At 42.4% G+C, this 27,536-nt stretch overlaps 1 protein-coding gene across 2 annotated transcripts in view; it reads right to left on the bottom strand.

The window, feature by feature from the left end:
• Nucleotides 1–17,024: 17,024 nt before the first annotated feature.
• zgc:100829 (uncharacterized protein LOC445149 homolog) overlaps nucleotides 17,025–27,536 on the bottom strand; it is a 17,087-nt gene continuing 6,575 nt past the window's right edge. For both annotated transcript variants that reach the window (XM_056396817.1, XM_056396818.1), the window contains 4 exons: nucleotides 26,721–26,759; nucleotides 26,583–26,624; nucleotides 24,786–25,068; nucleotides 17,025–18,281 (listed from right to left, as the gene is read on the bottom strand). In XM_056396817.1, coding sequence (XP_056252792.1) covers nucleotides 18,058–18,281; nucleotides 24,786–25,068; nucleotides 26,583–26,624; nucleotides 26,721–26,759 — 588 coding nt within the window. In that variant the 3' untranslated portion in view covers nucleotides 17,025–18,057. The remainder of the gene's footprint in view (nucleotides 18,282–24,785; nucleotides 25,069–26,582; nucleotides 26,625–26,720; nucleotides 26,760–27,536) is intronic.

Below are 27,536 nucleotides of genomic sequence, written 5' to 3'. Positions count from 1 at the left end.
GTCCCTACCCTCTGATACAACCCATAGGATTGACTCCCGCAATAGCGCCTCTATGGCGGCAAGCATACCGGACCGCCATCATCATGGTTGCAATAACAAACATGTGTTTAAGCTTATGGAACGGTCACGGTTTGGTTAGGCTTGGACACAGTTTGGTTAGGTTTAGAGAAGGATAATGGTTTGGGTTAAAATAAGTACTTCCATCAGGTTAGAGGACCTTCATCGTCATGGTTACAATAATAAACACAGTCATGCATCTAGCTTAGCACAAAGACTGGATTTCTACTTCGGACAAAGACTGTGCTGGTAAGTGAATTTTGTTACCTTCAGAGTTTTCATTCTTAGTGCTAAGCTACTGGCTAATGGCTTCAGAGTGCAACGTGAGTGAGAAAGCAAATAAGTGTATTTCCCAAAATGTCAAACTACTCCTTTAAGTATTTGCACGTATTTGCCCGTCGCTGCTTTCTTTGACTCCCGTCTGAGGAACAAGCACCTCGCAAGATCCTCCCTCTTTAGCTCGTCACACATGGATGACAATAACAGACACGTTGTACTTGGACAGTGTCGCTGTGTCTCTCCGAGGGCTCTGCCTCTGTGGTACTGGTCCCAGAGGATGTGATCTCTAAGGACGTCTTACTCTGTCAGATGGTGCGACTGAGGAAAGGGGGAAGGAGGAATCACAGTTTGAAGTGAGTTTGTGCATTATTGCTACAGCTGTTACTCTGTTGTTTTGTTGATGTTATTTTTATTGTTGTATGGTTACTATTTTGTAGTCATGCACAATGATGCACTAACACAGACATATGTACACCAATACTTGGGGATGCACATAGCAAAGATATCTGTTCTGTCCATGTGGCCTAGGAGGATGTTCTCTCTGGCCCCGACAGCCTGGCTCACCATGGCAACACTTACCACGGTGCTGGCCCTCCAGCTGCATTTGTCTTCTGCACACTGCATGCAAACCAGGCTTCCAGCATCCCTAACACATACACACCCCATAAAGAGTACATATACAGTACTCCCATAAACACAACCCTTCATAGGCACGTAACGCACAATCACACGACAACAACTGTATCCTATAACTTTCAGGTAAAGTCAAAGAAGGAAACTCCATGTGTATCAGTGCTCAGTTAGCTGCTATCATTATTATTATTTCTTTGGAATAATTTCATAAAGGTTACAAGATAAAACAACACTTGGGAAAAAACTACAGAAATAGTTTCAACATATTTAGTTTTTTAGGTGTTTTAATTCTTCTCACAAATCTCTTGAATTTATTTCTATCAATGATGAAAAATAAAGATTTGAATCAATTGCTTTGTATTTTGTTCAAAGTGTTTTTGTGTGTCTTTGGTTGGTGACACTGAGCTAGCAGCTGTCTACAAGCCGTGCTACAGCCACCACAGTTCAGACCAGAGGGTCCACCTGCTGCTCTCTGGCTAGAAAATCGTTAAAATCTGTCTACTCTTTTAGACCTTTTTTTCATCAACTTGATGAACAACACAGGGACACCTAAAGTACTTGGCCAGAGTTACACTTACTGCTTACAATAAGCTAAATATCTTTTCTTTTTTTTTACCAATATCAACTATCTTCTGTGGCTAGAGATCTGTGTGTGCAGTAGCGCTTTACAGGTTTCTTATACACTGTAATTACTGTACTGTATTGTAGTATTTTTGCTAGTTTGTAGCTAGATTACATATGATTCATTCACATTGTGAATTTGACCACTTCCATATTCCTTCCTTCCCTTTTCTCTAATCAAATCAGGAAAATATGGGAGTGAAATAAGCGCCCCATTGGTTTTAACCTGTAGTTGGCTAGTAGATGGACTAAAAGGATATTTCTGACACTCCACTCTCTGACACTATTTTCCGATATATTAAATGGATATGACATATTCTAAAGAAAAATCTCTGAAATTATAAAAAGTATTGAAAAGTTCATGTAGCATATTCATGATACTAAACTACTGAACCTTGTTCAGACAGGCCATGGAACCCAAACAAAACACCAGACACTTTTAAACACTTCAGACAGGCAGACTATTTATGTTGTCATCTCCTCATTTGTCCCTGCTGCCCTACCTGCTATAAATGGCTATTAATGGTTGTGCTTTTTCAATCTGCCAGCCCATTTTTTTCTTCCGTATTGTTAATCAATAATGTAATTGCACGTGTATGTTTGTGGGCTTCTTGGTTGAATTTTTAAATGACGAGAAAAGTGACTAATAGGTTTTGTTTTCTAAAAGTTGGTGTTCCCACAGACTCCCACCCACATGTAAACTCTAAAACATTTTGTGCAGCAAATGGCTGAAAATCTGTGCTACTGACTGAAAAGTTTAAATATGTGTAATTTGTATCAAAAAAATTTGACCCATTTTTGCGGGTTAGACACTTTAGCTAAAGTGACTGAAGTGATGGATTACTATACATCTTCCATGCTGAAAGTATATTTTTGTATACCTGAGAGAAATTCATATTATATATATATATATATACATATATAAATGTGCTTTGCCAAAGCAGAGTTTGAGTTTGACTGTCAATATTAGTTACAAAAAGTGTAAAAAAAAACACTTAAATAAACTTATATGGAGTACATTAATCTGAAACAAATTACACCTACTCTACCTGTTAAAAGTGTATTTCAAGCGTCATCATAGTATTTTTCTATATTCTATGTTTTATTCCAATATATTCTCAACAAGCATATTGAAACTTTTTTTGAATTTTTATTTCTTTTGTAATAAACACAGTAGACTTGAAAAGTTTTCTCCTCCTTTGCAGAGCTACTTGAATTCATGTTGATTATTTCTGTTGCTATCAGAGTGGGTAAAAAGTGTCAAAATGTCCACAGAAACTTCTCAAACTGCTCCTGAAGCATCCACCCTCCTCTGTCCATCTGTAGCCTCAATATGTTTCAAACAGGCATATTTTTGCCAAAATATGGATAAATACACAGATGGACCTACGTCAAGTGTTTGGCTCATATATTGGATTACTGCTTCAGTTTTGTGCTAAAGCAACACTTTTATCAGAACATACAGTACCACTGCTGGAGTTACTGATCAGAAGACGAAGCTTCTGTTTATCACTCAAAATAATTGCACCGCCACTTCAAAGATGGTTCTCTGAGACAGGCTGGTGACTGACAAACAATGGAAGAGTCAGTGATGTGTCTACTCAGGGGATCATTGAAGATAACACATTAAAATTGAACATGACAACTGTATTTTAACTGAGAAGGAAGACATTGAGAGAGTGCTGAACACTTTCAAAATTCATAATTCAGATGTGTATGTAGCCTACTGCTTATTAGTGTGTACACCTGATTGAGAGTGAATCAAAGCTAAAAAAAAGTGTACATTCCTTAGACAATACAAGGTTAAAATGTGTCTTAATCTTGAGAATACAGTATGACAATCAATGTTATACACATTGTACACTTACTGTAGTACAACAAAATAAGGCTATATGTTGTGTTTTTGCATTTATAGAATATACTTATAATAAAATATTACATAATATACTGTTGTTTACATCTACAAGACGTAAACACACAAAGTCATACTTATCAATACCTAAAGGTATGGAGCTAAACCTGGTTGCCAAAGCTGCCAGAAATACATGCAAAACTTAATTTCAGTATATTTGTATAGGCAAATCAGTCAAAATCAACTAAAACACAACTTTAATGTAACCAACTGAAGTATACCACTCCTTAACCCATAAAAAACATAACACAGAGAAATACATTTTCAGAGAATTTAGTATTATTTAGGTCACTTTTTAGAAAATATTTTCATATTCATACTTTTTTATGCTCATAGTGTAATAGTTTATCCAAACAAATTACTTCATTTGTATTAGAGTTAATTTTGTCAACTATTTGTAGATTTAGTCTTAGTCTAACAAAATTACAACAAACTTCTTAAAGTAGCTATTTGTATTGTTTTGTTTTTGCCACATGTTCAACGTTAGCATAACAGATGTTTTTCTCTCCAGCCTGGAGGAAACATTCTGAGTTCAATGTCAAACTTCATTCCTTTAGCTACTAATTACTAGTTTTCTCCAGCAGTGGAAAGAAATTCTTTTCTTCTACTGAAGTTAGCATGCTAACTAGCTAGCCCTGATCCAGTTGGTCCGTCCCCTCAGTTTTCGATACCAAGTCATACATAATGTTAATGTTAGCTTAATATGGCTTTAAGAGTAACATAATATTATGTGTGGTGATATTTGAGGTGTCACTTCAGGCCTTAAGCAGCATCCAGTAGCTAGGTCTAGGCTATTGCTGTTGATGGTGCGTTCACAGCCACGCTGCCACTGTGCAAAGTCACCAGGAGGATGATTTGGACAGAAGAGAAACGCGCAATACAAAGAAAGGAAATTTGAATTGTGACAATTTTCCAAAAAACAGTCGATGTCAACATCTCAGCTCCATCATGGGAAGAAATTATGCTTTTTTTTCAGTTAGAAAATGAATTTGTATGCAGTTTTCAAAACCACAAAACACGGAAAAAGTCAAAACAGTAATAGTGACTGAATGCATTGAATGGTAGCCTACGTATATACCGGATATGCTAAGGGTGCAAGGATTATAAACAAGAACCACTGCTGTATGGACCAAATATGAACACTGTGCTGGTGTACTGGCTAGTAGGCAGACTACAAATCAGACCATGGTGCATTTTTTATGTCCTTCCAAAGAAGGTATGCTCTAACACCACCCATCACAGTGGTGCGATGTACAGTTCAAGACTGCTGCTTCAAATGTATGGCTTCAAATGTCACTGAGTTCATTCAGACCTTTATGGACGAGTTGTATGAAGATGCTGTTGGTTATTGCTCAGATGATCTCATAAGTATGTGTTATTTACATAGGCTACACTACTCTGCATACATACTGACCGTTTTCCAAACTCGGACCTCAATCTTAAGCCAGTAAGAGTAACTCGAATCACTCGAACCTTGAATCACCAAGCAACAAAGTCTATTGGTCTCAACATCCACTTTTGAACAAACCCGACACACTGCTCATATAATCGAATGGCCTTTCTCACTCTAACTGATATCTTCTTGGTTTACACTTCTGAATAATTCTCTGTATCGCTCCTCAAATTCCTGATTCAACAAGACTTACAGTATTTATCCTGTGCCCCAATCCCACAGTAAATACTAATGCAATAAAATACAAGACAGGTACTTTTATAGATTACTTGATACTTGTTCTCCACTGTCAAGCATGGCTGTAGATCGACCTATGAATCTACAGTTCCTACACATGATCAGAGTAGGTTGAACTAATATGGGCTCAGCATGGAGTGTATGGTCTGCCTGATTCGCTGGACTTATATACCATATATACTGCGCTGTGTGTGTGCATCATACATAAATACATACAGTACGTACATGACCAACTGCCAAGGTCCTCTTAAAGTAGATCAGACACACACACACACACACACACACACACACACACACACACATACATACACACAAACTGAGCCCCTGGTTTGTCCCCCTGCCCACTTCCTCTGCAGCCTATGGTGTTTCCGCTGGGGTGAGACAGTGCCAGCTCCCTCCCTCTGCTTCCCAGTGGGGTCCTGCCTCCCGGCATCTGTCAGGGCAGCTGTCTCTCCTCTCCACTCTGCACTGCACCACACTATGCCAGGCCTCCACACAGGATCCTGAGCTACTCACACATTTCATTAATACGTGCCAAGGCAGGATAAGACATGTCTTCATAGTTTTATTGTGTAAAGTCAGAAGATTTTCTCAAATCGAGAAGCCAGATTTAATCAATGGATTTTTGAGCACTGCATTACCGAAACTGCAGAATAGACTGCAGTCAAATTAAATACACTTGTCAAATCCAGGGCTTATTAAATGTTACTCAAGGGTTTGTGTTTCTTTAAAACATAAACACCCCCCCAATGAGAGCAAGATCTGCTCATATCTCATACCTCCATCCTGTCAAAGTGACACAGTTATGCCATAGTTAAGCCATAACACACTATATTGGACTAGATGAATCTTATACAATTGAAAAGGCAAGAGCGCTTCAGACGTATTTTACAGATAATTAAAATAAAGATATAATGTGAAAAAATGTTTTTGCCATCCATTGAGACTCTAGTAAGAATAAGTGAAACCAGCAGAAGCTGCTGTTTTCTGTTTTCTCTGTGGAAACGTGCACACCGACTGCCCTCATATTATTCAATTTCATTTGTTATTCATATGAATAGAACTGGAAAGAGTCTGGAGACATAACAGCCAAACAGGGGAGAAGAAAAAAAAAACTGGAGAGCAGAGATGAAAGAAGGAGGGGTAGCTCAGGTCCAGGTGTGCCAGAAGCTTCAGGAAGTAAACATACAGGCACTGAGCTACACAGGTGCTGAAAAATGATCCTTTTCCTAGCGAGGCCCAGCAAAGCAGAGAGGGATGTGTGTGTATGTGTTAGGGGGATAGGGAGCTGGGGGGGGGGGGGTATTGGGCTGATACTGAAACCAGGAGATTAATATGGACAAGGAGGAGGACATTGGAGCAGAGAAAGTTGTCCATGACTATAGTTTTGACTGCAAGGCTGGAATAAGCCCAGAACCAGCACCCTCCTCTCATCTTTGCCCGCAAATATTCACAAAACACACAAAACCCCTTCGCTCCCTCCCCTACCATGTAACAGGCACACTGTGCACTCTCACAGGTAGCACGCACATTCGCACTCATGCTCGCATGCATGGAAACACGAAACGTGTGTGCATACACAGACAAAAACACAAACGTCTCTGCTTCACCCCCTCCCCTTAGGGTAGAGGTCCATCCAACACAGATGTAGCCCTGATTAATTGGGCGCAACACAGGGAAGTGGGTCTGGAAACTACCTGGCAATTTCCTGAAGCCTATCCTCCCCCCACTACCTTCTTTCCACCTAAACACCCCCTCCTCCTCACATTTGGATCACGTAAGTCAGCAGGTGGGCTGCTGGGAGGAGTGTCTGCCGTGTGGCGTTGATATTCTGCCTGCGTCCAGCTTGCTGGGCGCCCTACATTGCAGGCACTCCCTCTGGCAATGCTTGCCTTGGCTCTGGGCTGAGTGCTGGAAATGCTGAGAGTCTGACAGACTCCATGGGCGCACATACAGGTACACACACACACACACACACACACACACACACACACACACACAGAGAATGGACTGCTCTCCACTGCCCAGCAGAGCACATCATAGAAAGAGAGAAAGAAGGGGTAACGAAGGGAAAGAGATGGAAAAATAGAGATGGTAGAAGCAGAGAAATGGATGGACATACTGTATTTACCGCACACTTTTTCAGTAAAGCATGTGGATTACCCAGCGGAGCACAGGGAGGCTTTTTAATGAAAGCACAGGAAGGGGGCAGCAGCTGGTGGCATGTGTTTGAGCCGGGAGGATAAGACCCCTTGCGCTAGGCTCGCCAGCCCCCCTCCCTCTCTCGCTTTCCTCATCTCCTAACGCTCCCTTCATCCTACCGTCCTCTCCCCTCCTCCCCCCATAGAGAATGAAGTCCTTTGTCCGTTCCACTACTGCCCGTCCTGGAGTTGGGCCTGAGCCGCGGGGGCCTGCTGGTCAGCCAGCACCAGAACCAGAGCAGAACCAAGTTGAGCTCCTCACAGCCCTGGCTACAGCCTTCCTCCACAGACCAACACAAGTCCCAAATCACCCTGTGCTGGGAAAGGAAAAAGAAAAATGAGCAAAACAGAAAGAGACATCAACAGAATGGTTGGACAATACCAACGAGAGAGATGGACAGAAGGAAAAACACAGGAGTGTGGCCAAAACTACAAAAGAAAAAAGGGAAATTTCACTCCGAAGTCGTGCAGCCACAAGATGTCTCGTGAACAAAGGAGTAAATGATTGTGCTTCATATTTTCATATATTATTAAATCAGTGGATTCATTTGCAATAAGTTCTCCAACCTGAACAGCCACATGGATCCCTACCCCACCACCCATAGGAGCATCTCCTGAAATAGCGCCTCTCCGGCGGCTGGCGTACCAGACCTTCATTGTCATGGTTACAATAATAAACATACTGTGATGCTTATGGAATGGTCATGGTTTGGTTAGGTTTAGGCACAAAAACAACTTGGTTAAGATTGTGGTTTGGGTTAAAATAAGCTCTTCCTTAAGGTTTAGTGGACATTCGTTGTCATGGTTACAATAATAAACACACAGTTAAGGTTGTTTCATGGTCATAGTTTAAAAGGTTTCACACGGGGAATGAATCAGCCTCTTGTGTCAAAGTCCTGTGTTGTGTGGACGCATCCACCAAGCCCAACCTAACGCGGACTTTCTCGCTCTTTAAACGTCACCTGACTTCCTCCTTTGCTCTCGTCATAATTGCTACGGCTGCTAGAGGTCACCTAGCAATAAAACGTAACTATGGGTCGTAAGAAGCCGCTGGCACAGACGACCTATGGGCTCGTCTTTTACAGGAGGATGTCCCTTAATTTGCCAAGGAGCAGCACAGCCTGTGTAAACAGCTGAATCTTAAATGGACGACTGGATAGGATACAAAGCTGGATTGGAAATTCCAGTGCAAAGTTAGTAAGTAATATAAATATTTATTAGATATGAAAATAGGATTGTAGAATATGTAAACATATTACAGCAGTGAAATCTAATGAATTATGAGCAACAATAAAACATAACAAAACAATACTAAAAAGCCAGCTAGAGAGCCGGTATATTGCAACATTACTCAACCGCTGTAAACCTCTTTTACTCATTTCCAAATATTTGTCTCCCATAAATGTACTGTATGGAAATTAATTCAACATCAAAGAAACAAACAAAAAAAAAAAAGAATTAAAAAGAGAAATCTCAACCAAGAGATCACAAACACTCAAAAAGTTTAACAGAATTTGTAGTTGAGTGAAGTTGGGCCGAAGAAATAAAAAGTGATAGACAAGTGAAGAAAACTCTTGGGTTGTGTACTGAATCAAATGAAATGAGGTGAATGTTGGAGAACCGGTCCAGTGTTGCCAACAGTATCTGGATCGCATTGCCTCCGTGGAGTTATGTGTGTTCAGTAAGAGCAGATATGAGGGCGCTCCACTTATCAGAAAGGCTCGGTGCACAAAAGACCTTGTGTGCATTTCAGTAAATGGATCTGCGTCACCTTGTTACCCCTCAGACCCTTCATCCCCCTGCACTTCTGAACATTCACACATAGGAGTGCTATCATCCAGTCTTGCCAAGTGAACAATATTTCTGATTCTTGATGGATCAGCAGAGTAGAAGGAAAAAGAAACACTGAATAAAAGTTTGGACACGTGCCCCTGTTATTTGTCCCCACAAAGCTTCCGTAAGCTCTGACAGAATATCTGAGAGCTTTTTTCTGCTGGTTCTGAAGATTCTGATCTAGCTTGAGCAATTTCAGTGTAATCTTTGATGATAAGATGTCATTGATGTTTCTTTAACCCATACTCTGACATATATGTTTTGTTTTTTTTTGTCGTTGTTTCTGCAGGTAACCAGTCTTTTCGTTCGCTCTGCCACGCTGGCTACGAGTGTTCATGCTAACTGCTGAAGTCTTCTCGTATCGATTTCAGACACACTGCTGCTGTTGCTTCTGGTAACGTATCAGTTCCTGTGCACCAGAGAGGATTATTCCCAGGAATAAACATCTTCTGTATACCCACTACCAGCTGTTCAGAAGCAGCAAAAGCAACAATTGCTAAAGCTTCCCTGGACTCTCTGTTATTATGCTCAAATAATGAAACAGTCTTTGAAAACTGCAAAATAGAGATGAGTATTACTTTTAATTTAATGTAGCAAGCTTTTGTACAAGCAATTACAGTGATATTATTTTATATGGCAATTTCTTTTCTACATCCCCATCCGAAATAAAGAAGTGAAAGTAGAATATTAAAGTAAAATCATCCTCCTCAGTCTACAGGGTCGGCTGCAGAACAGCAGCCCGGAGCGGGTGGGTTGTGACTCTCTGGAGGGGCGTGAACTCGGTTGCTCAGGTTGAAGGACTTGTCTCACTACTTACTCTAACGCACGGACTCCCTGTTTGCAGTAATGTGCAATATAATTATTTTCCTGTGTACCTGGGTGAGTGCAGATATCATTACGACCAATAATCATCTTGTTGCTCACAGAGACACAATACTATATCTGCATTGCTACAGTACGGTGAGGCGTTTGAGTCAGATTCACCAACAGGCGATCTCATGCTGTGGAAATTAACCTATAGAGGCTTTAGTGCCTTCAATATTCTGGGCACTGTGGTAATTATGTTGCCTCTAAATATTATTTTATATAGAGCGTGACATCACTGATAAGGCCCAAACATAAACAGGGGATAACAGTGATTTTTTTCAGTCCCAAAAGTTTTAAAATATTCATCATCCACTGGTGCTAGTTCCCCTGGTTCAGATTTCTCATTTCATAAATGTCCATACAGTTTCCATTAAAGCTAATATTTAGGTTGTTAAACTGTAAAATGTCTGTTGTTTTTTATGTGCGTTGAATGCAATGAAGTGCAGGAAAAAGCAAAGCCAAATCAAAGGAAGTGCAGAACTCAACTTGCAAACTTGCACACTCTGAGATTGTTGAGAGAAAAAAAAGAAGAAAAAAGAAAAGATTCACAACTCATTTTCATTTCAGTAACACAAATGTGATGGGCAATGAAATGGAAATTAACGGCTTTACAGGGACGCATTTCCCTTGATCTGTGGGTTTAACAACTCAAAGCTCAGAATTGATAAGTTAACAATAAGGATGAGTTTAATACACATACTTTAAAAGTAATTTCAATTCATCTTCAAGTGGTAGGTAGATTGTACAAATTTAAAGGGGTTCATATTCACATGTCAAGGTTTTCACTCATCTGAATGGTTATTCTATTGAGTGAACAATCCCTTTATCTGTCACCCTGTGTTATCTCACACTGTGTGTGTACAGGTACACACAGGTGTGTGTGGGAACATTCTTCTGTAATCTGGATAAGTGTGATCATTGTTCCCTGATCTCTGAACTCTGTGTTGATATTCCTGCTTTGTGGCTCTGTCGAGTCGCTGGAGTTATATGCTTGGTACTGAACTGAATTCAAAACTTTTATAACTTACTGTGCTTGGGTATGTTTGACTCCAATTCACACTGTGCATAATCTAAACCAGTGCTGCTAATGAGTGCTGCTGCACAAACCTTGCTAGCTTTTCCTCTGTCATGCCTCAGTCTTCCACTCTCTGGGCCCGAGGGACTTGATTGAATGCCTTGCTTCCTTTGCACGTCAACACCTCGTCCTCCATCCCCCGCTGGAACCATACTCAGGGCGAACTGACCACCTTTGAGGCAGCTACAATGATCATGTGCCTGTGACATCTATTCCTGGCAACCACGAATGATGGATTGGTCACAGTTTCAAGGGGGAAAAGCTGGCACTGTTGGTCCTGTGACTCAGGTGCTAAGGGTGCCCCCTAGAGACAGGGGAAGTCATTACTAGTCCCTGATGATAATAATGATCCACAGTATTTTTTTTTCCATGGCTCTTAAGGTCCTTTCACACATGCTTCCTGAAAGAGTATTGAATCCTTGCCCTCCTGCACATCGGAGCATGGCAGGCAACAGCATCCACGCATGGCAACACCAGCCCAACAACCATCTCCTAGCAACGCATGTCCTCTGCCCCAGGAGGAATCTGGAGGTCTCTGCTGTAGTCACACCATGCATTTCCTGGAGGGCAATCAGATTTTTTCCTCATCTCTTCTCTAACTCCCTTACTCTCGCCCTACCTCTCTCTGCTTCGCCAATATTTCATTCCAACTGGCTTAGCTGTTCTGGATGGAGTCTTTTTTTGGGATGAAAATAACAAGCCCACAAATTTAAAAAAAAAAAAAGGGTGCAAAATAAATTCAATTCTTACAAACTGTGAGGCAAAGCTTAAGTAATAGTGAGAACAACGTAAAGAATATAACTAAGGCGAAGATCCAAAATTTTTTTGTCATTAGTCTCTCAGTTTTAAACATTAATCAAATATAAATCAGTTCAATGCATATTACTGAAAGAGAAACTTTCCCATGACCTTGCATGACCTTTTTTTAAAATACAACTATAAGAACCAAAACAACCGAACCACAAACCAAAATAAAGTAAAAAAACAAAAAAAACCTCCGCTGAGCCTTCGTGTGACAGAAGGTACCTAATCAAAACAGCCTCCTCATGCAACTGCTAACATGCGTGTATGTTTCCCATTCGTGCTTGTTCCCTTCCTCCTAGCCCCATCACCACAAACCACCGTTCCCACAGTATTCCCATGACTCTCTGCTGCTCCCCCTCTCTTCCCTCGAAGGGCCCAGACTTCACCAAAAGGCAGGAGGGCTGCGTTGGCGAGCAGCGAGCTACTCTAGCCCACCTTCCTCACATCTGAGAACCTCTGTGAAATCCTAATCCCCAGAGTAGGGTGAAGCGCAGGCCCAGCTTGCCTGACCTCTCTGGTTGCCATGGATACAGCGCACTATAAATAAAACAGAGGGGGCTTTTTTTCAAGCAGTTTGGCAGGGCTGTGTGGCCTGCTCACTGTTGGGGCTTATTTTCTCTCTCCCTCCCTCATTCTGTCTCTTCTCACTCTCATTCTACTCCCCCTTTCACTTATTCTCTCAATCACTGAGTGCCCGTCCTCTTTCTGTCTTGTGCTTCCTCCCTCTCCTTGTCCCTGTTGCTCATTCAATACTTTCATTCAACCCCTTCAAAACACAACACCTGTATTAGCACCTACCTGTATTTATATTTATTCTTTTCATTCTGGCAAAGCACGTCACTTGAACAAGTCATTGTTCATATTAAGAAAGTAAACGCAGAGGCAACTTGCTTGGTTGGTAGCAATTTACATCTGTCAAGAAAACACACAAAGAGGCATCTCAACAGAGGCCAAGACGATCTATTTTCTTGGTGGTGGCAGAAAAGCATTAAGAGGCGAGGGAGGTTGAGTGTGCTCGCGCACTGAATCAGGACTGCGTTGCAGATTTTTGTCTGGCAAGGCAAATCTCGGGAGGCTGGAAAATAATTTGGTCATGGCTGTGGGAGGTTGTTGGGAGTGGGAGGCGTATGGGTGATGTGGGGGAGAAGGTTTGAGGGGTGACTGGTTGGTGGGAGGAGGAGGGGGTAGGGTTTTGACCGTCTCGCTGTGGTGAAAACATGCTTGACACTTCATTCCTTTCCAGTTAATGTGGTGCGGACTGCAGGATGTTAACCCTCTGTCTGCCTTTTGATGCTTGGTCTCCACTGTTGCACAATACCCGTTGCGCACAGCACTTCCTGCTTTACAGCGGTTCAGGGCTAAAACATTCCAGGACATCTTATGGAAGAAATCAGTCCTGCCAGCCGTGGGAGTGACAGTTACAGTATACATTATTTTACGGTATCATGTCTACATTAGCTGAGTGTAATACTGTGAGACAATAAGACAGGCCTGCTGCGCAATCCTCAGAAGCTTTCATGGTGATTTGAAAATTTGACCATCACATGCCAGATACTCTTTGTCTGGGAGAATCTGGAAGAGTAAGCCACATTTCCTGGACCATCTGCCTCATATGAATTACACAAAAGACAAGACCAGCACCAGAAAACATCCACAATGTTGCCTGGGAGACAGAGGTCACATGAGAGGATGAGTCACAGAAACCCAGAACTACCCAGAAACCAACACTATTGAACGGCCTCACATCAAGGTGCTCTTTACAGTTTGGCGACATGCAGAAGGATTAGTGTCGTGTCAGTGCATAAACGACAGCGAGACGCTGCCCTTGGCAAAAGACAAGTATACAGTTAAACTTAATGGGGCCAGAATCTGATACCTCAATAGGAATCCACTTCAGCGCCAGCCACTATTCTTTACTAGCAAAACACACACACAGTACTACTGGTGTACATCAACCTGTGTCTGACCATGGGTCTACCGCTGGTGTGTTAGTTTGTGTGTGTGTTCATGCAGACTGGAGAGTAGGGAGTTAATGCAGGCAGGGCTGTGGCAGTCCTCCTGCCCCTCAGCCAGATTAATCATGCAGGAGAGACACAGCAGGCCCCCGTTCATTCTGCCTGGGGGTGAAGCTGTGCCCGCATGCTCTCCGTATCACATGGCCCTGGCCCCCCTCCCTCCCTCCTCTCCTCTCTCTCTCTCTCTCTCTCTCTACTGGGGGTGCTGTGGATGGGGCTGGTGGTGGTGGACCAGAAGGGCGGGGGGGTGTGGGGGGTGTGTGTGTGTGTGGGGGGGGGGGGGCATTGGTGGTGTGGTAGAACACCACAGTACGCAGTATAGCTTTCTTTCTTTCCTCCACACTTTTTTTTTCTCTCTTCCCTCTTCACTTCCCCTTCTGTGGGTGTGAAGCGAGTGAGGCAGGAAAAAAAAAAGAGAGAGAGAAACAGGCGTCCATCTCTCCTGCAAGGAGACAACAACAGCCTCTTTTTTATCTCCCGTCGGAGGGCCCTGACGACAGCAGTGGCCAGGCTCGGTGGATGAAGAGGAGAAGTGTGTGGGGCAGAAGGGGTGGGGGGTGGGGGGTGGGGGGTGGGGGGTGGCGGCGTGGGGTGGGCATACCAAGGGACTCGCCACAGATATCTCCTGGAAACTGCCCGACGATGTCTCTGCTCATCAGAGAACAGCCTCAGCCATTGTTGGGCTTATTGGGAGACAGAGATCCAGGCGGCATCGCACAGTCGCGTGCTACAGCATTTTTTCATTTTTTCACATTGCACGAGCACCAGCATGTGCACAGAAGTTCAGCCTTATGCGTTTCACCTTGTGCTATGCTGTGAATCTTCAACATGAGTGGCCTTCTGTAAGTTTGACTGTAAACACTACATGTATATGTGTGCTGAGGTATGTGGGCTCCCTGCTGCCTTGTTTGTTAAACCTTTTTTTACAAGTGAACATCTGTCTGACAGTGACACTGGTGCCTACCTCTGTGTGGGCCTACACAGATACAACAAGATCCATGTGTATTTGGACAGCAGTGCATTGTTTTCAACACATGCTTTGCCTCCAGAGTCTTATCACTTTGTCTGTGAAACGACACAGAGACTGGGTCAAGAGTAGCTTTGCTGGTCTTTTTCAGCTGGATCAAAAGAGGCTTTGACAGGGCGTTTAGAAAGAATTAACCATTGTGTCTTTGCTTATGCTTTAGGTACATACACGTTTCACTCAAAGAAAGTAATGATTTTACGCATACCATGGTGTTAGGATTTTTTAAATGTAATACAAGTGAGGTTTTAGCTGTTCTCCACCAAGAGACTATATTGAGTGGCAGCAATGTAATGGTTATAAAACTGTTTCCAGCCTGACTTTAAGATATGTTTCCCCAGCTGGGAAATGTGAACTGGAGAAGTGAACATGACACACTTTTACCCCTCGTTACATCGACCATCAACATGTTTTAGATCAAGCATTTAAAAAATATTTTTGATATATAATTTTGTTTCATTTTTATACAGCTATTGAGCGGTTCTACTGCGAGTTTTCACTATTTCCTGGGAGTTTGTCTTGAATATATATACTGCTATCTCGAGCAGTCCATCGTATTGTATATCATGTTGAATATGATCTTTTGTATGAAACATGAGGATGACTTTAGTGCACAGCTAATCTTCATACATCAGGTAAGTGGTGTTTTAAACAGAATTGTTGAAAAATGGCAATACAACAAACGTTGCATTCATAAAGGGAGCAGTTTGTCTCTGCGAGGTGCTTTTAATGAAATGAATGAATTGAAAACAACAACAGCCAAAAAGGAATCTCTTTTAGGATGTGAACTGAGGGTCAAGTGGAGGCACATCTGGTTCCAGATATAGAATACTCACCCATTCAGCCCGACCAAAACATAACTGGTAATGATGCTTGTGAAGGCTTGCTCAAAAGAAAAACACTGCGATTGTGATAGTACAAGTGTGTGAGTTTGTGAATGCAGCCTGTTGAGAAAAGAGTCTAGATAAACTGCTGTCCTCTGAACTCCTAAGAAACTACCACACAATTGACTGTTGTTGCAACAGTGTGTTCTGTTAACACATGCTACATGCAGACTTACATAATGTCCCCTGTAGAGAATAGAGTGAATCCTGCACCCTACTGCAAGTGTATTACATGGCAGGTCTACTGTTACCATTGTAGTGCAATGAAACACCACCATACTCTCTGTGTTTCCATACAACAGAGTGGACACGTGTGCAATAATGTATGTTTGTGCATGCGTATGGATCTTATCTCCTTTGAAAAGCCATTCACAAGTAGGAAATGTATGATTTTTCAATTATATATCATATCCTATAGCTCCTATGAGATAGGTACTTTTTCTCCAACACCCATAACCGCATTTCATGAAATTGACTTTATTCTGCCATGACAAGCAAAGACTACATGATGTCTTCATTTTGTTAATGAAGATTATGTACAGCAGCATGCGGCACTTATCTCTTCATCATAAGTCACTGAGTGATGCATCAGTTCATACAACGCTGTTGCTTTTATTTGTTACAGTGGAGATTTTCTTTAAACAGATTAGCCAGCTGCCAAACATTAAACGCGATCTGCAATGGAAATCCCAGATACAAATGTGAAAATATGCCACACAATTTTAGCATCGGCAAATATTTAAATGCCATTTACAAGCTTGGGGAGCTCTTTTGGAGGAAATTAAGCAAGAACTGTCTGAGCGCAGTAATAGCAAGCTTTGGGAGGGGGGCGGGTGAAGGGTGGGGGGCTGATGAAGCACATTCAAAAGGTGCATATAACTATATAACTATCCGCAAATTGTGCAGCGTTTCAATGTTGTGGGTTGGTATGCAAAGGTGATCACAGCAGTTGAAAGGATTATAATATTGTTCCGGATGGTTGATTTTAAAATGTTTGCCCTCTGTAAGCTACAAGACAGGAGAAAGATGTTTTACTTCAGTCTGGAATTATGACGGATAGAAGTCAGAGACAGAAAGAGTGAGAGAGAGAAACTACACAAAAAAAGTAGATTTTTTGAGATACAAGATGTAAAATTTATACAATTTTATTGTTTCTTTGATTTCACCATACAAACTTGACATCAATGATAAAGATGCCTCTCATTTTACAAGTGAGCACTGTAGAAGCGTTAAATATCCCATTACAAAACATCTTTCTCCCTATTGAAAATGTAAAAAAACAAAAAAACAACAAAATGCAACCACAAATCTTTAAAATAGAACTGAAAAAAACTGGGGAAGAGTAAGAGCTGGATAATTTGGCAGCTACTGTCTAACTTGCCAGGATTTGATCCACTGGGAGTGACAGATGAGGCATTTGGCACTGTCATTGGTCCACAACAGGTCGCAGTGAGGCTCCTGCCAGGTGGCAGAGGGAGACATACATTGCATTGTGACAAATAAACAACCTTACACTATTCCCAGGGAGAAGACAGCAAGATGAAGGAGGACCCTACTGTACCTTATTTCACCCCATTCTGCCTGCCCAAGCCCATTCTTTCATTCAAGAAGACAGAAATTAAAAGAGAAACACTGACACGCGCAAATGCAAACTGTCTCATAATAGATGAAAATAAAGGAATTTGTAAGTAAACAATATTGTGTGCACAGGCTTTGTGAATTGGACTAAAAACTGTGTGTGAGAATGAGGGTGTATTTTTCCACATGTTACACAAAGTGGAAAGAATCAGCAACAAGTGAATACATGTGATAGTCATCAATTCCCTGGCAAATACATAAAAGGTAGAAGAATTGTTTGTTAAACAAAACAAATATTCAATTGCAATCAATTGCTTTGGAATTTCTTCCCCACAAAGAGTGTTTACAGTACTGCAGCATCAAAAATAAAAGAACCATTACGTTCAAGCATTTCCACTGCTAAACTTTGGGAGTGATAGCAACACTGTGAGCATTACCATTTCTCAGGGACACATTTACAGTTCTCCATCCCATTATGCTTTATGATGCTTCACAATACATGTCCGGTATTGTCCAGTTTGGCTTTCTTTGAATGACGTGGATGCGTGAAACCGGGTGGACATCTGTGCATTGGTGTGTATGGATTACCTGACAGTAGGTGTGGTCGTTAGACGCAAGTGGCCTGGCTTGGTGGGGAGAGAAGGCTTGATGCCGCGAGAGGGGGTCTGTGAGGGGGTCGTAGTGTTTTCAGCGCTGAAGGTTTTCATCAGCTGAGCCACCCTGCCACGCCCTGTGCAGGTTGGCGCGCTCCCTGATGACCCGGCCTCCTCTGAGGCTGCCCTCCGAGACACTTCTGATGCACCAACATCTGTAAAAACAAAAAAACAAAAACAAAAGAGAGGATGAGATTTCCTTAAGAGCTCAAACAATCTGCCTGCCATGCATGGGCATTAAAAAATAAAATGGAATAGGAGAATATTTCAGAATTGGGTGTATAATGCACTGTATTTAATGCTTAATATAAATTCATGTATTTAATTTGTAACTTATTGTTATTGAGGTTTATTATTTATCATGCACAGTCTCATTTTCTAAGTGTTTCACTCTGTATCTACCACAAACTGTATTGTCAAATTTCCTCTCAATTTTTCTTTTCACTCTGTATGATAAGATGACGTTCTGGGCCGCACCTGTCACAAGGCGACCTTGTTTACTGTAAACTACATTGATCAGTGTCTTGTTGCATCAGGAAACGTGTCCTTTTGAGAACATAAAATCAAGGTGAAAATCTCTTTTTCTTTTCAGTGAAAATCGGTAAAATAATTAGCAATGAGAATTAGACGTACAACCCTTGTGTGCTACTGTTGTAAAAGCAGGAATTCAGTCTTCTTACACTACCTGATCATTTCCCCTCTCCAAATATTGTGCCTCGATCTTTCTTCAGTCTTTTCTACCTTTTTTTCCCCCCTTTTTCATTCGCCTCCCTTTATCCCACTCTGGCTGAGCAGAGGTCATCCTCAGTGGAAGTAGGGACACAGCTGGGTGTAGTTGGTTGGTGTGTGTGTGTGTGTGTGTGTGTGTGTGTGTGTGCTTGCTGATGTACTGTGTTGGAAGAGGGTGTAATTGAGGGAGGAATGGAGGGAACAGGAGTAACGGAGGGGAGGGAGGGCCACAGGGACGGCAATGGAGAGCAGACAGACGCTGCTCAGACACCAGAAGGCTTGAGGAGCCACATATTTTTAGCGTCATCCCCGGGGGACAGAGATATGTGAGAGCACCCGCGTGCACGGCTGAAGACACGCACGCACACACGCGCGCGCGCACACACACACACACACAAAGTAAAGTGAAAACAGGCACAAACGTGCACACAGTTTCTAACAGTTGAATTTCAAAAGACACACACACAATCTCACGTTTCATTCAGGTCCATGCATGTTCACACACACACACACACCACACACACACACACACACACCACACACACACACACACACACACAAGCATGCACCCTCGCACAGCCCTCCTGCTCATGGATTCAGTCACGCATGCAGCCATCTCTGACTAACACCACGGCACAGCACAGAGTCACACACACAGAGGTGGGGTACAGCCAAAACCACACAGGCACTCCTGGGGCCAGGAAACCTTTAGAGCTCTTGATGTCTTGCAGGCATGAAAGGGAGAGACCCAAAGTAGCCTTTAAGGTGGTGTTATTGTTTATTGTTGTTTACTCTCCTTTCTCTCCTCGCCCTCACTCTCTCCCGCCCCTCTCTCTGTGGCTCTAACACCTACCTTCCTCCTCATCTTCCTCTCCCTCTGTCTTGCCCTGCCTTCCTCTGCCCCCTGACCCGCGGTTCCTGCGTTAATGTCCTCTCGCTGCGCTGCGTGGGCTTGCCTCTGATTGTCTCGTTGTGTTGTGTGGTCACCACGGAAACCTTGGATAGGCTCCAGCAATTGAGGCTAACACACATTCAGGCACGCACCGAGTGCACACACAGACACAGACACACACACACTCATGGTCAGAGAGTTTTTTGAGCTCAGAGCCTTGGTGCAGGTCTGAGTGGAATGCTTAATAGAGAGACAAAGATAGAAAGGACAGGGAGAACTGGTATTATGGGCATGGACTGTTGTAAAGAACTAATAAAAATATATATACCAATTTGAATCTTTTGAGAGCAACTGAAGTAAAACCTTCCCACAGGAACCTGACTAACCTGTCTTAACACACCTAAAAAAATGCTCAAACCCAACGCCTTTCTGCCTGTAACTCTCCTCAGCAGCTGCACTCTTAGCTCCGTCAGCAGAAACAATCATTAAAGCTACCTGCAAAAACACCTATTAAAACGAAAGAGAATCTCTGCATTAAAGCGCTCGTCGTCAGGATTGATTAATCTCCCATCTGAGCTTTCGGACGCCACTCCTTGCATCTCAGTCCAGCTCGTAAATGTACAGGGAGGACAAAGAGGAGGGGGCGGGAAGCAGTGTCACTGACCAGGCTAGCACAAAAATTAAAGACCAATCTATCTCTTTAAAGACCTCCACGTCTCTCTGGCAGAAAGAGAGGAGGAGGGCGAGGGGCTGCTGGGGTGGGGAGGTGGAGGGACAGAAGTGGGGCAGAGGGCAGAATTCCCGAGCAGCACGTCTGTGGACTGAAGGGCAGGGAGGAGAGGAGGTGTGTGTGTGTGTGTGTGTGGGTGTGTGGGTGTTGGGGGGTGGGGGGCTTCTGTGTGGGGGCTGGGGCCCCTGTCACTTATCAGCTCTGGCTGAGCGTCGCCCAGGGCTAGAGTCGGGAAGCAGTGCTGGAATGTGTGTCCTTCCCTCTGAAGGTGAAGAGAGAGGAGAGGAAAGCCGACCGACAGACAGAGAAGGGTTTATAAACATGAACACACACAAACACACACACACACACACACACGCATACACATATGAACATACACCGCCAGCTGCTGGAGTTTGATACGCTTTCATGCTCATGCACTTATGCTCAGATCATGACACACGCTAACGCAACACACATTTCTGCATTTCTAGGTTCAGTTGCAGACTCTTACACTGACGCTACACGCTCCCACGGTTATCTGAAACATTTCTTATGTCGCTCACTTTCATTTTTATGCGGACGACCCACAACTTTTAACATAGTATCCAAGTTAGCTGCCATCATGTTCAGTTTCTACCAATTTTCAAAAAAAAAAAAAATCTGGTTTTGTGGATAGAGTAGAATTATATGAATCAATATAAATGCAAAATTTTACCCCCCTCATTCTCAAATTATTTCCTGCTAAAAGACCATTTTAATCTTTCCAGTTTGCTCTAAATTAGGGTCTCTTGACTTTGACAGCACAGAAAATGCTTCAGGTAGTAGAAACTGAAGAGAAAAAAGAAAAAGGGGTGGTAATTATCAGATCATTTACACAGAGTAACTAAATAAACTACTACTAGTGGACAGTGGTTGCCATTCAGAAGGTAATTTTTAAATGAGCTGTTTACACAGATTTTTGATTCTATACTGTAAAATTTTCTAAATCTGATTTTCATCTGTTTTGTAATTATCCAAATATTCTTAGGCAAATAATACATTGTAATATTAAAAGCAAGTGCAATCCTTTTTTAAGTTAATCTATCTTGAATCCTGTATTTCAAACAGCAAAAATAACTTCAGATAAGATTAAAAGCTGATTCTGTCCCATGCGAAAAAGTCTCACATCGCTTTTCCCAAATTTGAGATTACTCATCCCTGTTTGTTGTTTTCATGAGATGTGACAACTACATCTTGACAATATTCAGAACTTGATACAGGTGATATCTTTTACCCTATCCTTTCTGGTGACACACAAAAAAATAAAAAACTATTAGTATTTGTCAAGCACTACTGTTCAATCTTATGTACAACGTCTTGAATTCTCAAGTCGGGAGGTTTAGTTTATCTTCAACAGCTAAATGCACGACAGCAGATTATTAAGTTCATCTTCTACAAGTGTTGCGTGGGCCACACTCGCTGCTCACAGGATGCAGGAATCCTCGTCATTAACCACATTCAAAAGAAAACAGCTGAGGCTTGAGCCTTATCCTAGTCTGCCCCCCCCCCTGGACCGAGCTTCCTGCCATTGTCAAGAACAGACACTCTGTCAGTATTTTTTTGTCCAGAGTCAAGACACATTTATTCAGCACTGTGTTCAGCCCACCTCAACTCCCACCACACCAGCTGTTCCTTTCCCTTCCCTTTCCCTTTCTTTCCTCTTCCCTCCGTTCGCCTGTTATTTGCTGCCCTGGCATTGCCCACTGATCTCATATCCAGTCACTAATGTGGGCGCAGGCACACACACAAACGCCTGTGCAACCTCAATTTATTGGAATTATATCTTTTGTTTTTTGTTTTTTTTTTTCATATTCAGGTTTTTTGGTCATTTGGTCAGTTAAAAGATCTGAGCTCACCGCACATGCCTCCACACAGAGTTTTTTTACTTGACAGAATAGGAGCAAAAATTCTCTTAAAACGTGGTTTGATTCTGACATTCAGCGTTCAGTTCAGGTAATAAGCCGTGAACGTGGTTTCAAAATGATTTCCAGGATTTTTGTCTCTTCATGACATTATTAAGAGCTTGTTAGCCTTCCTGTGTCTGGCTTTTTGAGAGATTAGCCCGGCCTCCAAAATCTACATGGAACTGCCAGGAATGTTCAGAATGAACCAGACAGTAAAGGGAGGGAGGAAAAAAAAAACAACAGACAGTCATCCTTCAGGTAGGCTACTGTCTGTCATTGTGTCATTATAACGGGAGATTCACATTATCACAATTTAACTCTCAATTTCCATAATTCTGTATTCACTTCAAACTACAGTAACACATGGCATTGGCCTGATCAAACTCTCACAATCAGCGTTTAAAGGAACAAAATGAATAAGTAAATAAATAAATACAGTTTTCTTGAATTCTTCCCCCCAAATGTTCAAACCCTGGAGGAGAAATTTGACTTTGCTTGTAAGGTTCTCTGCTGTTTCCGAACTGAGAAAACTCACGGACATGTTGCAGGGTAAAGTGTATATGCATGATCGTGTTCCCTAACTTAGATGTAGGATGAGCATTTTTCCAGCAGAGGGACCTTATGGAGATGATGAGGTTTTCTATCCAACTAGACTTTTTTTCTACAGTATCACTGTTTTCCACTGGATGGTGCTAATTTCCCCCCTTACACTTTCCATTTTTCTGCATAACTGGGTCACTGTATGGTGAATGAGTGTTAGTCAATTCATGAAATTTGGTGCTGTGCTCAGGCAGGAAGTCTAGGAATCACAACGATAGTTCAAACAAGATTCAATCTTGTCATCTGCAGAACATACTGTAAGACCTAGTGGCAATCATATTCATGTCCAGGCCCAAGATATCCGTTATGAAAAAAAAAACTTCCAAGTCTGAATATATCCCTTCTGTCGACACAGTGAACATCTGTATAGACATAGGTAGAGATATGCAAGTAGCACAGACCGCATAACAGACACAAAGAGAGGAACAAAAAGACAGATACAACATCTCACTGGTTTGTGAAAAAATTATATAAAAACATAATAACCAACTATAAAAATATAAAAACCAGTTTGCCATCATGGCAAATACCTGCTCTAACATGGTGTTAGAACAGTACAAACTCTAATAAAGAGCCAATAGTTCAAAAAGTAAACTGATGGAGTAATTTCTCATGCAACTCTTTGTGTGTATCCTAAACAATGTCAAAATCATCCATTTGGTATTATATATGTTACTTAACTAAACTAGTGGAAAAATAAGAAGTGTTACAAAGATATTTTATTTCTGTAAAATGATCTGATACTGTTAACCCACCATTTAATATAAAGCGAATGAAGGGTTCCATTATACTATGGTTTTGGAATAAAGTACACACTAAATTAAATATAACAAATAACTATAATTATTTTCACTTTAATAGTTAAATATTAACAGTAACTAAAAATATGACTTTTATAGACAGAGTTATTTTAGTCTTCTATTACTCATTTTGGCTTGCATTTAAATCAAGTAATCATGTAATATTGCTCTGAAGGACCAGTGTTGCATATTATGTCAGTCTGTTCTCTAACATCAAATTTGATTCGGTTATTTGACCATGCACCGCAATCGATCTAGAGTGTTTACTGGCAATGCCCCTTCTAACATACACCCATGACAATAGAGAAGCTACCGAACAGGCAGGTGTGCCGGGGCGATGTGGTACAACCACACAAATCCCAGTCATATAAGCTTTTTCCCCTCTAGACTGGCCTCTTTTTACTCTGCCAGTCCATAAAGATTCCAGCGGGCTGAGGCACTATTTGGCGAGCACATTAGGTTTGGGGAAATAAATCCTTCTTCCTTGCTGCAGCACTGAGAAGCCCATCTAGTATGAACTTTGTTCAGACTGGTTGTGCTCAGCTCTCCACAGCCATTATTACTCTCAGAGAAGAGAAGAAGCAGTTGAAAAGGGTTCTCTTGTTGGCTCAGTGGCTTGTGTGTGATTTTCTTGAAAGTGATCTGCAACGCCAATGACTTAATTTTCAACCCATGTCTGTGTCTGTGTCCAGTCTATCTCACTCAAAAACATAACAGAAGTTATACAGTAAGAATTATACATATGCAAATTTCAGGCGACGTCTTCATTAGCTGTGTTTATCCATGATGACACCGTTAATATTGTTGTTCATGTATCTCTCTTAATTAGCCAGCAAGAGAAAGACAGCGGGGACTGGAATAAATATTCACTCATGACATGGACAAAGAGGAAAATTTTATGAACATGTCTATAATAATACATTTATTTATTTATTTATCTTGACCTAACATGTACCCTTACCCATGATGCTATGCTCACTCACCGTTCCCACCCTGTGATTCCTGGGGCTTCCGAGGTTCCTGTGAGCACAGGACCCTCTTGGTGGTTCCAGAGTCTATTTTGACTGTACTGCTGGGGGAAGAGTACGGCGCAGCAGTGGCCAGCCTCAGATTTGTGAGCCCGGGTCTCGTGTTGACAGAGCCTGGTGCCGCATTTGCTGAAGCTGGTCTCACGTTGACAGGGCTAACTCTCACGGGAGGCCTGGAGCAGATGGAGGGCTGGGGAACTGACTTGTCCACAGTCGCACTGGCTGACTTCAGCTCGGGCTGCAGAGGGAAGAGTGACAAAAAAGGACAGACGAGTGCGATCAGTGCTGACAGCTAATTCACATACAGTGGAATTACTGTCATGTTTGATTAAATCATTGGATAAATGATTCACCAAATTACAGTTCTCCAGTGACTACACTGCACCATAATGAAACACACAGAACTATGACCACTGATTAAGAGTTTAAGGATGTGCGGAGAGAAAATTATAAGGTGACTTGGAAATCAAGCTGCCTTGCTAATCTTCCCTTCTGATCTTACGCCTTCTTAATCAGCAATCTCAATCTCCTCCTCTATCAGACTCACTCCTTCCCTCTCTAAATCAACTGGAGAAAACCTGCAGCAGCACTATCAACAGCCACCGCTACATCTGCAGCAACAAACCAGACCCTTCCTGTTTCCAGGAAGAAATCGTTCAATCTACAAACAAGGCATTGAACAAAATAATGAATCTTGTAAAGGGGGAGGGGGGGGGCTTAGATTGTGAATTCTTGGCTGTCAGACTGTCCAAACCTCCAAAGGTGTGAATGTTCATTGCCACATCAGCATGGGTTGGCCAGAGATGTGTTGGGGCCTGTAATATAGAGTGTCTGGTGTAGATACAAGAAGTGAGGGAGAGACATTTCCTTCTGTGGCAAAGAGGAGGGAAAACCAGAGAACAGAGGAGAGCTCACGCGCCCAAACCTCAGGAGACTATCCCACAATCCCATCCATCTGCGACTGACGCATTCTCTATCTCTGGCGTTTTAATTCCCTGATCAAGTTCATCAACCATCTGTTCTAGGGCAGTCCAGAAATCCTGCCTTGCTTCTGTGATTCAGCTGTTGTCGCAGCGCGTGTCACCTGCATACACACACACACACACACACACACACACACACTCACATACACACACACACACACACACACTCACACACACTCACACACACACACACACACACACACACACACACACACACACACACACACACACAAATACAGAAAGAGGAAGAAAAAGAGAGGAGATAGAGCACACACTCCCCCGACAACCCAAGGCTGGAGCGATGATGGAGCCAGTGGGAGGACAGTTCAGTTCAGCTGTTCCCCAGAGAGAGCTATGAGGGGTGCGGCAGCTCAGACGTGACAGCGCACGGAGAGGGAGAATGCTGGGAGAAAGATGATCTGCACAGAGGCTCGGAGTGAGGGGACAGCTGGCCTAACCACCATTTCCTGTTACTCACAGAGGGTGGTGGGACTGCCATGAAAAAACACGTCGGCACTCTAAAGCCACATTTCAAGAAGCTGAGGAGTGGATCCCTGTGTTGTAAATCACACCCTGCTGGGATATTTGAGGCTGTGTTTTAAAATGTGTTGGTCAGTGCAGATGGCACTAGAAAAATAAACTGTTCTTTGCCTTAAAAAAAAAATCTCTAATTTATACAAAAAGCAATAAAACATTTTGAAAGCCCTAACTGAACTGCAGGAAAAATACAAACCAACAATCTTCAAAAATGACTTTAATTCACAAATACCTTTTCTGCTGCTGGAAGTGATGAATGCTCACTCACTGACACCTGTGGGTTTAACAGAGACATTACATGAGTGTTACAGGCCATGATGCAACCCGAGAGCACAGGGCTCAATTATAGCATGCAGTTGCTTGAACTCACCGGCAGAGGGAGTGAAGTGCTTGTCTCCTCACATTTCCCCTGTTGGGAGAGACAGTGCCATGTTAGATGATACTAGAGGTGACACGTCATCCTCCTTAACTTTGAGTCAGTTCAGTATGAGCTTGGAATGAGCAGGGAAAAGAGAGCAAGAGTTTAAGAGTTAGGGAAGAGTTAGTCAAATAAAAGAATATAGCAGATGATAAGTATTTGAAAACATATTCGTGCAGGGGGTGTGGTAATGTGACTGCGGGAAAACCAGTGACTAGCCAGGGTGCTAGTTATTTCCACTGAGTAAGCAGCTTGCAGATTCAGCTCAGAGCACCGTCGTGGTCAGGCCAGATGAGACCATCCACCCCGGCTTGCTCTGGCTCAATGTGTGCAAGGTTGCCATGACAACGCAGCAAATCTCTTTTTAAGATAGCGTGAAAAAAGGAGCCCCCCCCCCACACACACACACACCCCTCCAGCTCCAAAATCAACAGCTCACACACTGCCAACTGCGCACACAAACGCACACACCCAAATATATCACCACCCTGGAAATGATCCTCTCTGAGTGCCTATTTTGACAGAAAAAGGCTAAAATTAGAGCTAGATAAATCTAAAATGGGGGAGATTGATTGTCACCAGCTATGCTCAACAGCCTAACTGATAGTTTTCACAAATTGCACTGCAGGTAAGAGAAGTGGAAATGAAGTGATGGAAATGTTATGTTAGAGATGGAGGGGTTCAACTGAGGGGATGAGACAATGAATCAGTTAGGAAGTGAAGGTGACAGCACAAAGGGATATGACAGGAGATTGATACAAGCTGATC

This window comes from Seriola aureovittata, chromosome 15 (genome assembly GCF_021018895.1).
Source record: "Seriola aureovittata isolate HTS-2021-v1 ecotype China chromosome 15, ASM2101889v1, whole genome shotgun sequence".
NCBI lineage: Eukaryota > Metazoa > Chordata > Actinopteri > Carangiformes > Carangidae > Seriola > Seriola aureovittata.
Note: the sequence above shows the minus strand (reverse complement) of the source record. Positions and strands in the feature narration are given on the sequence as shown.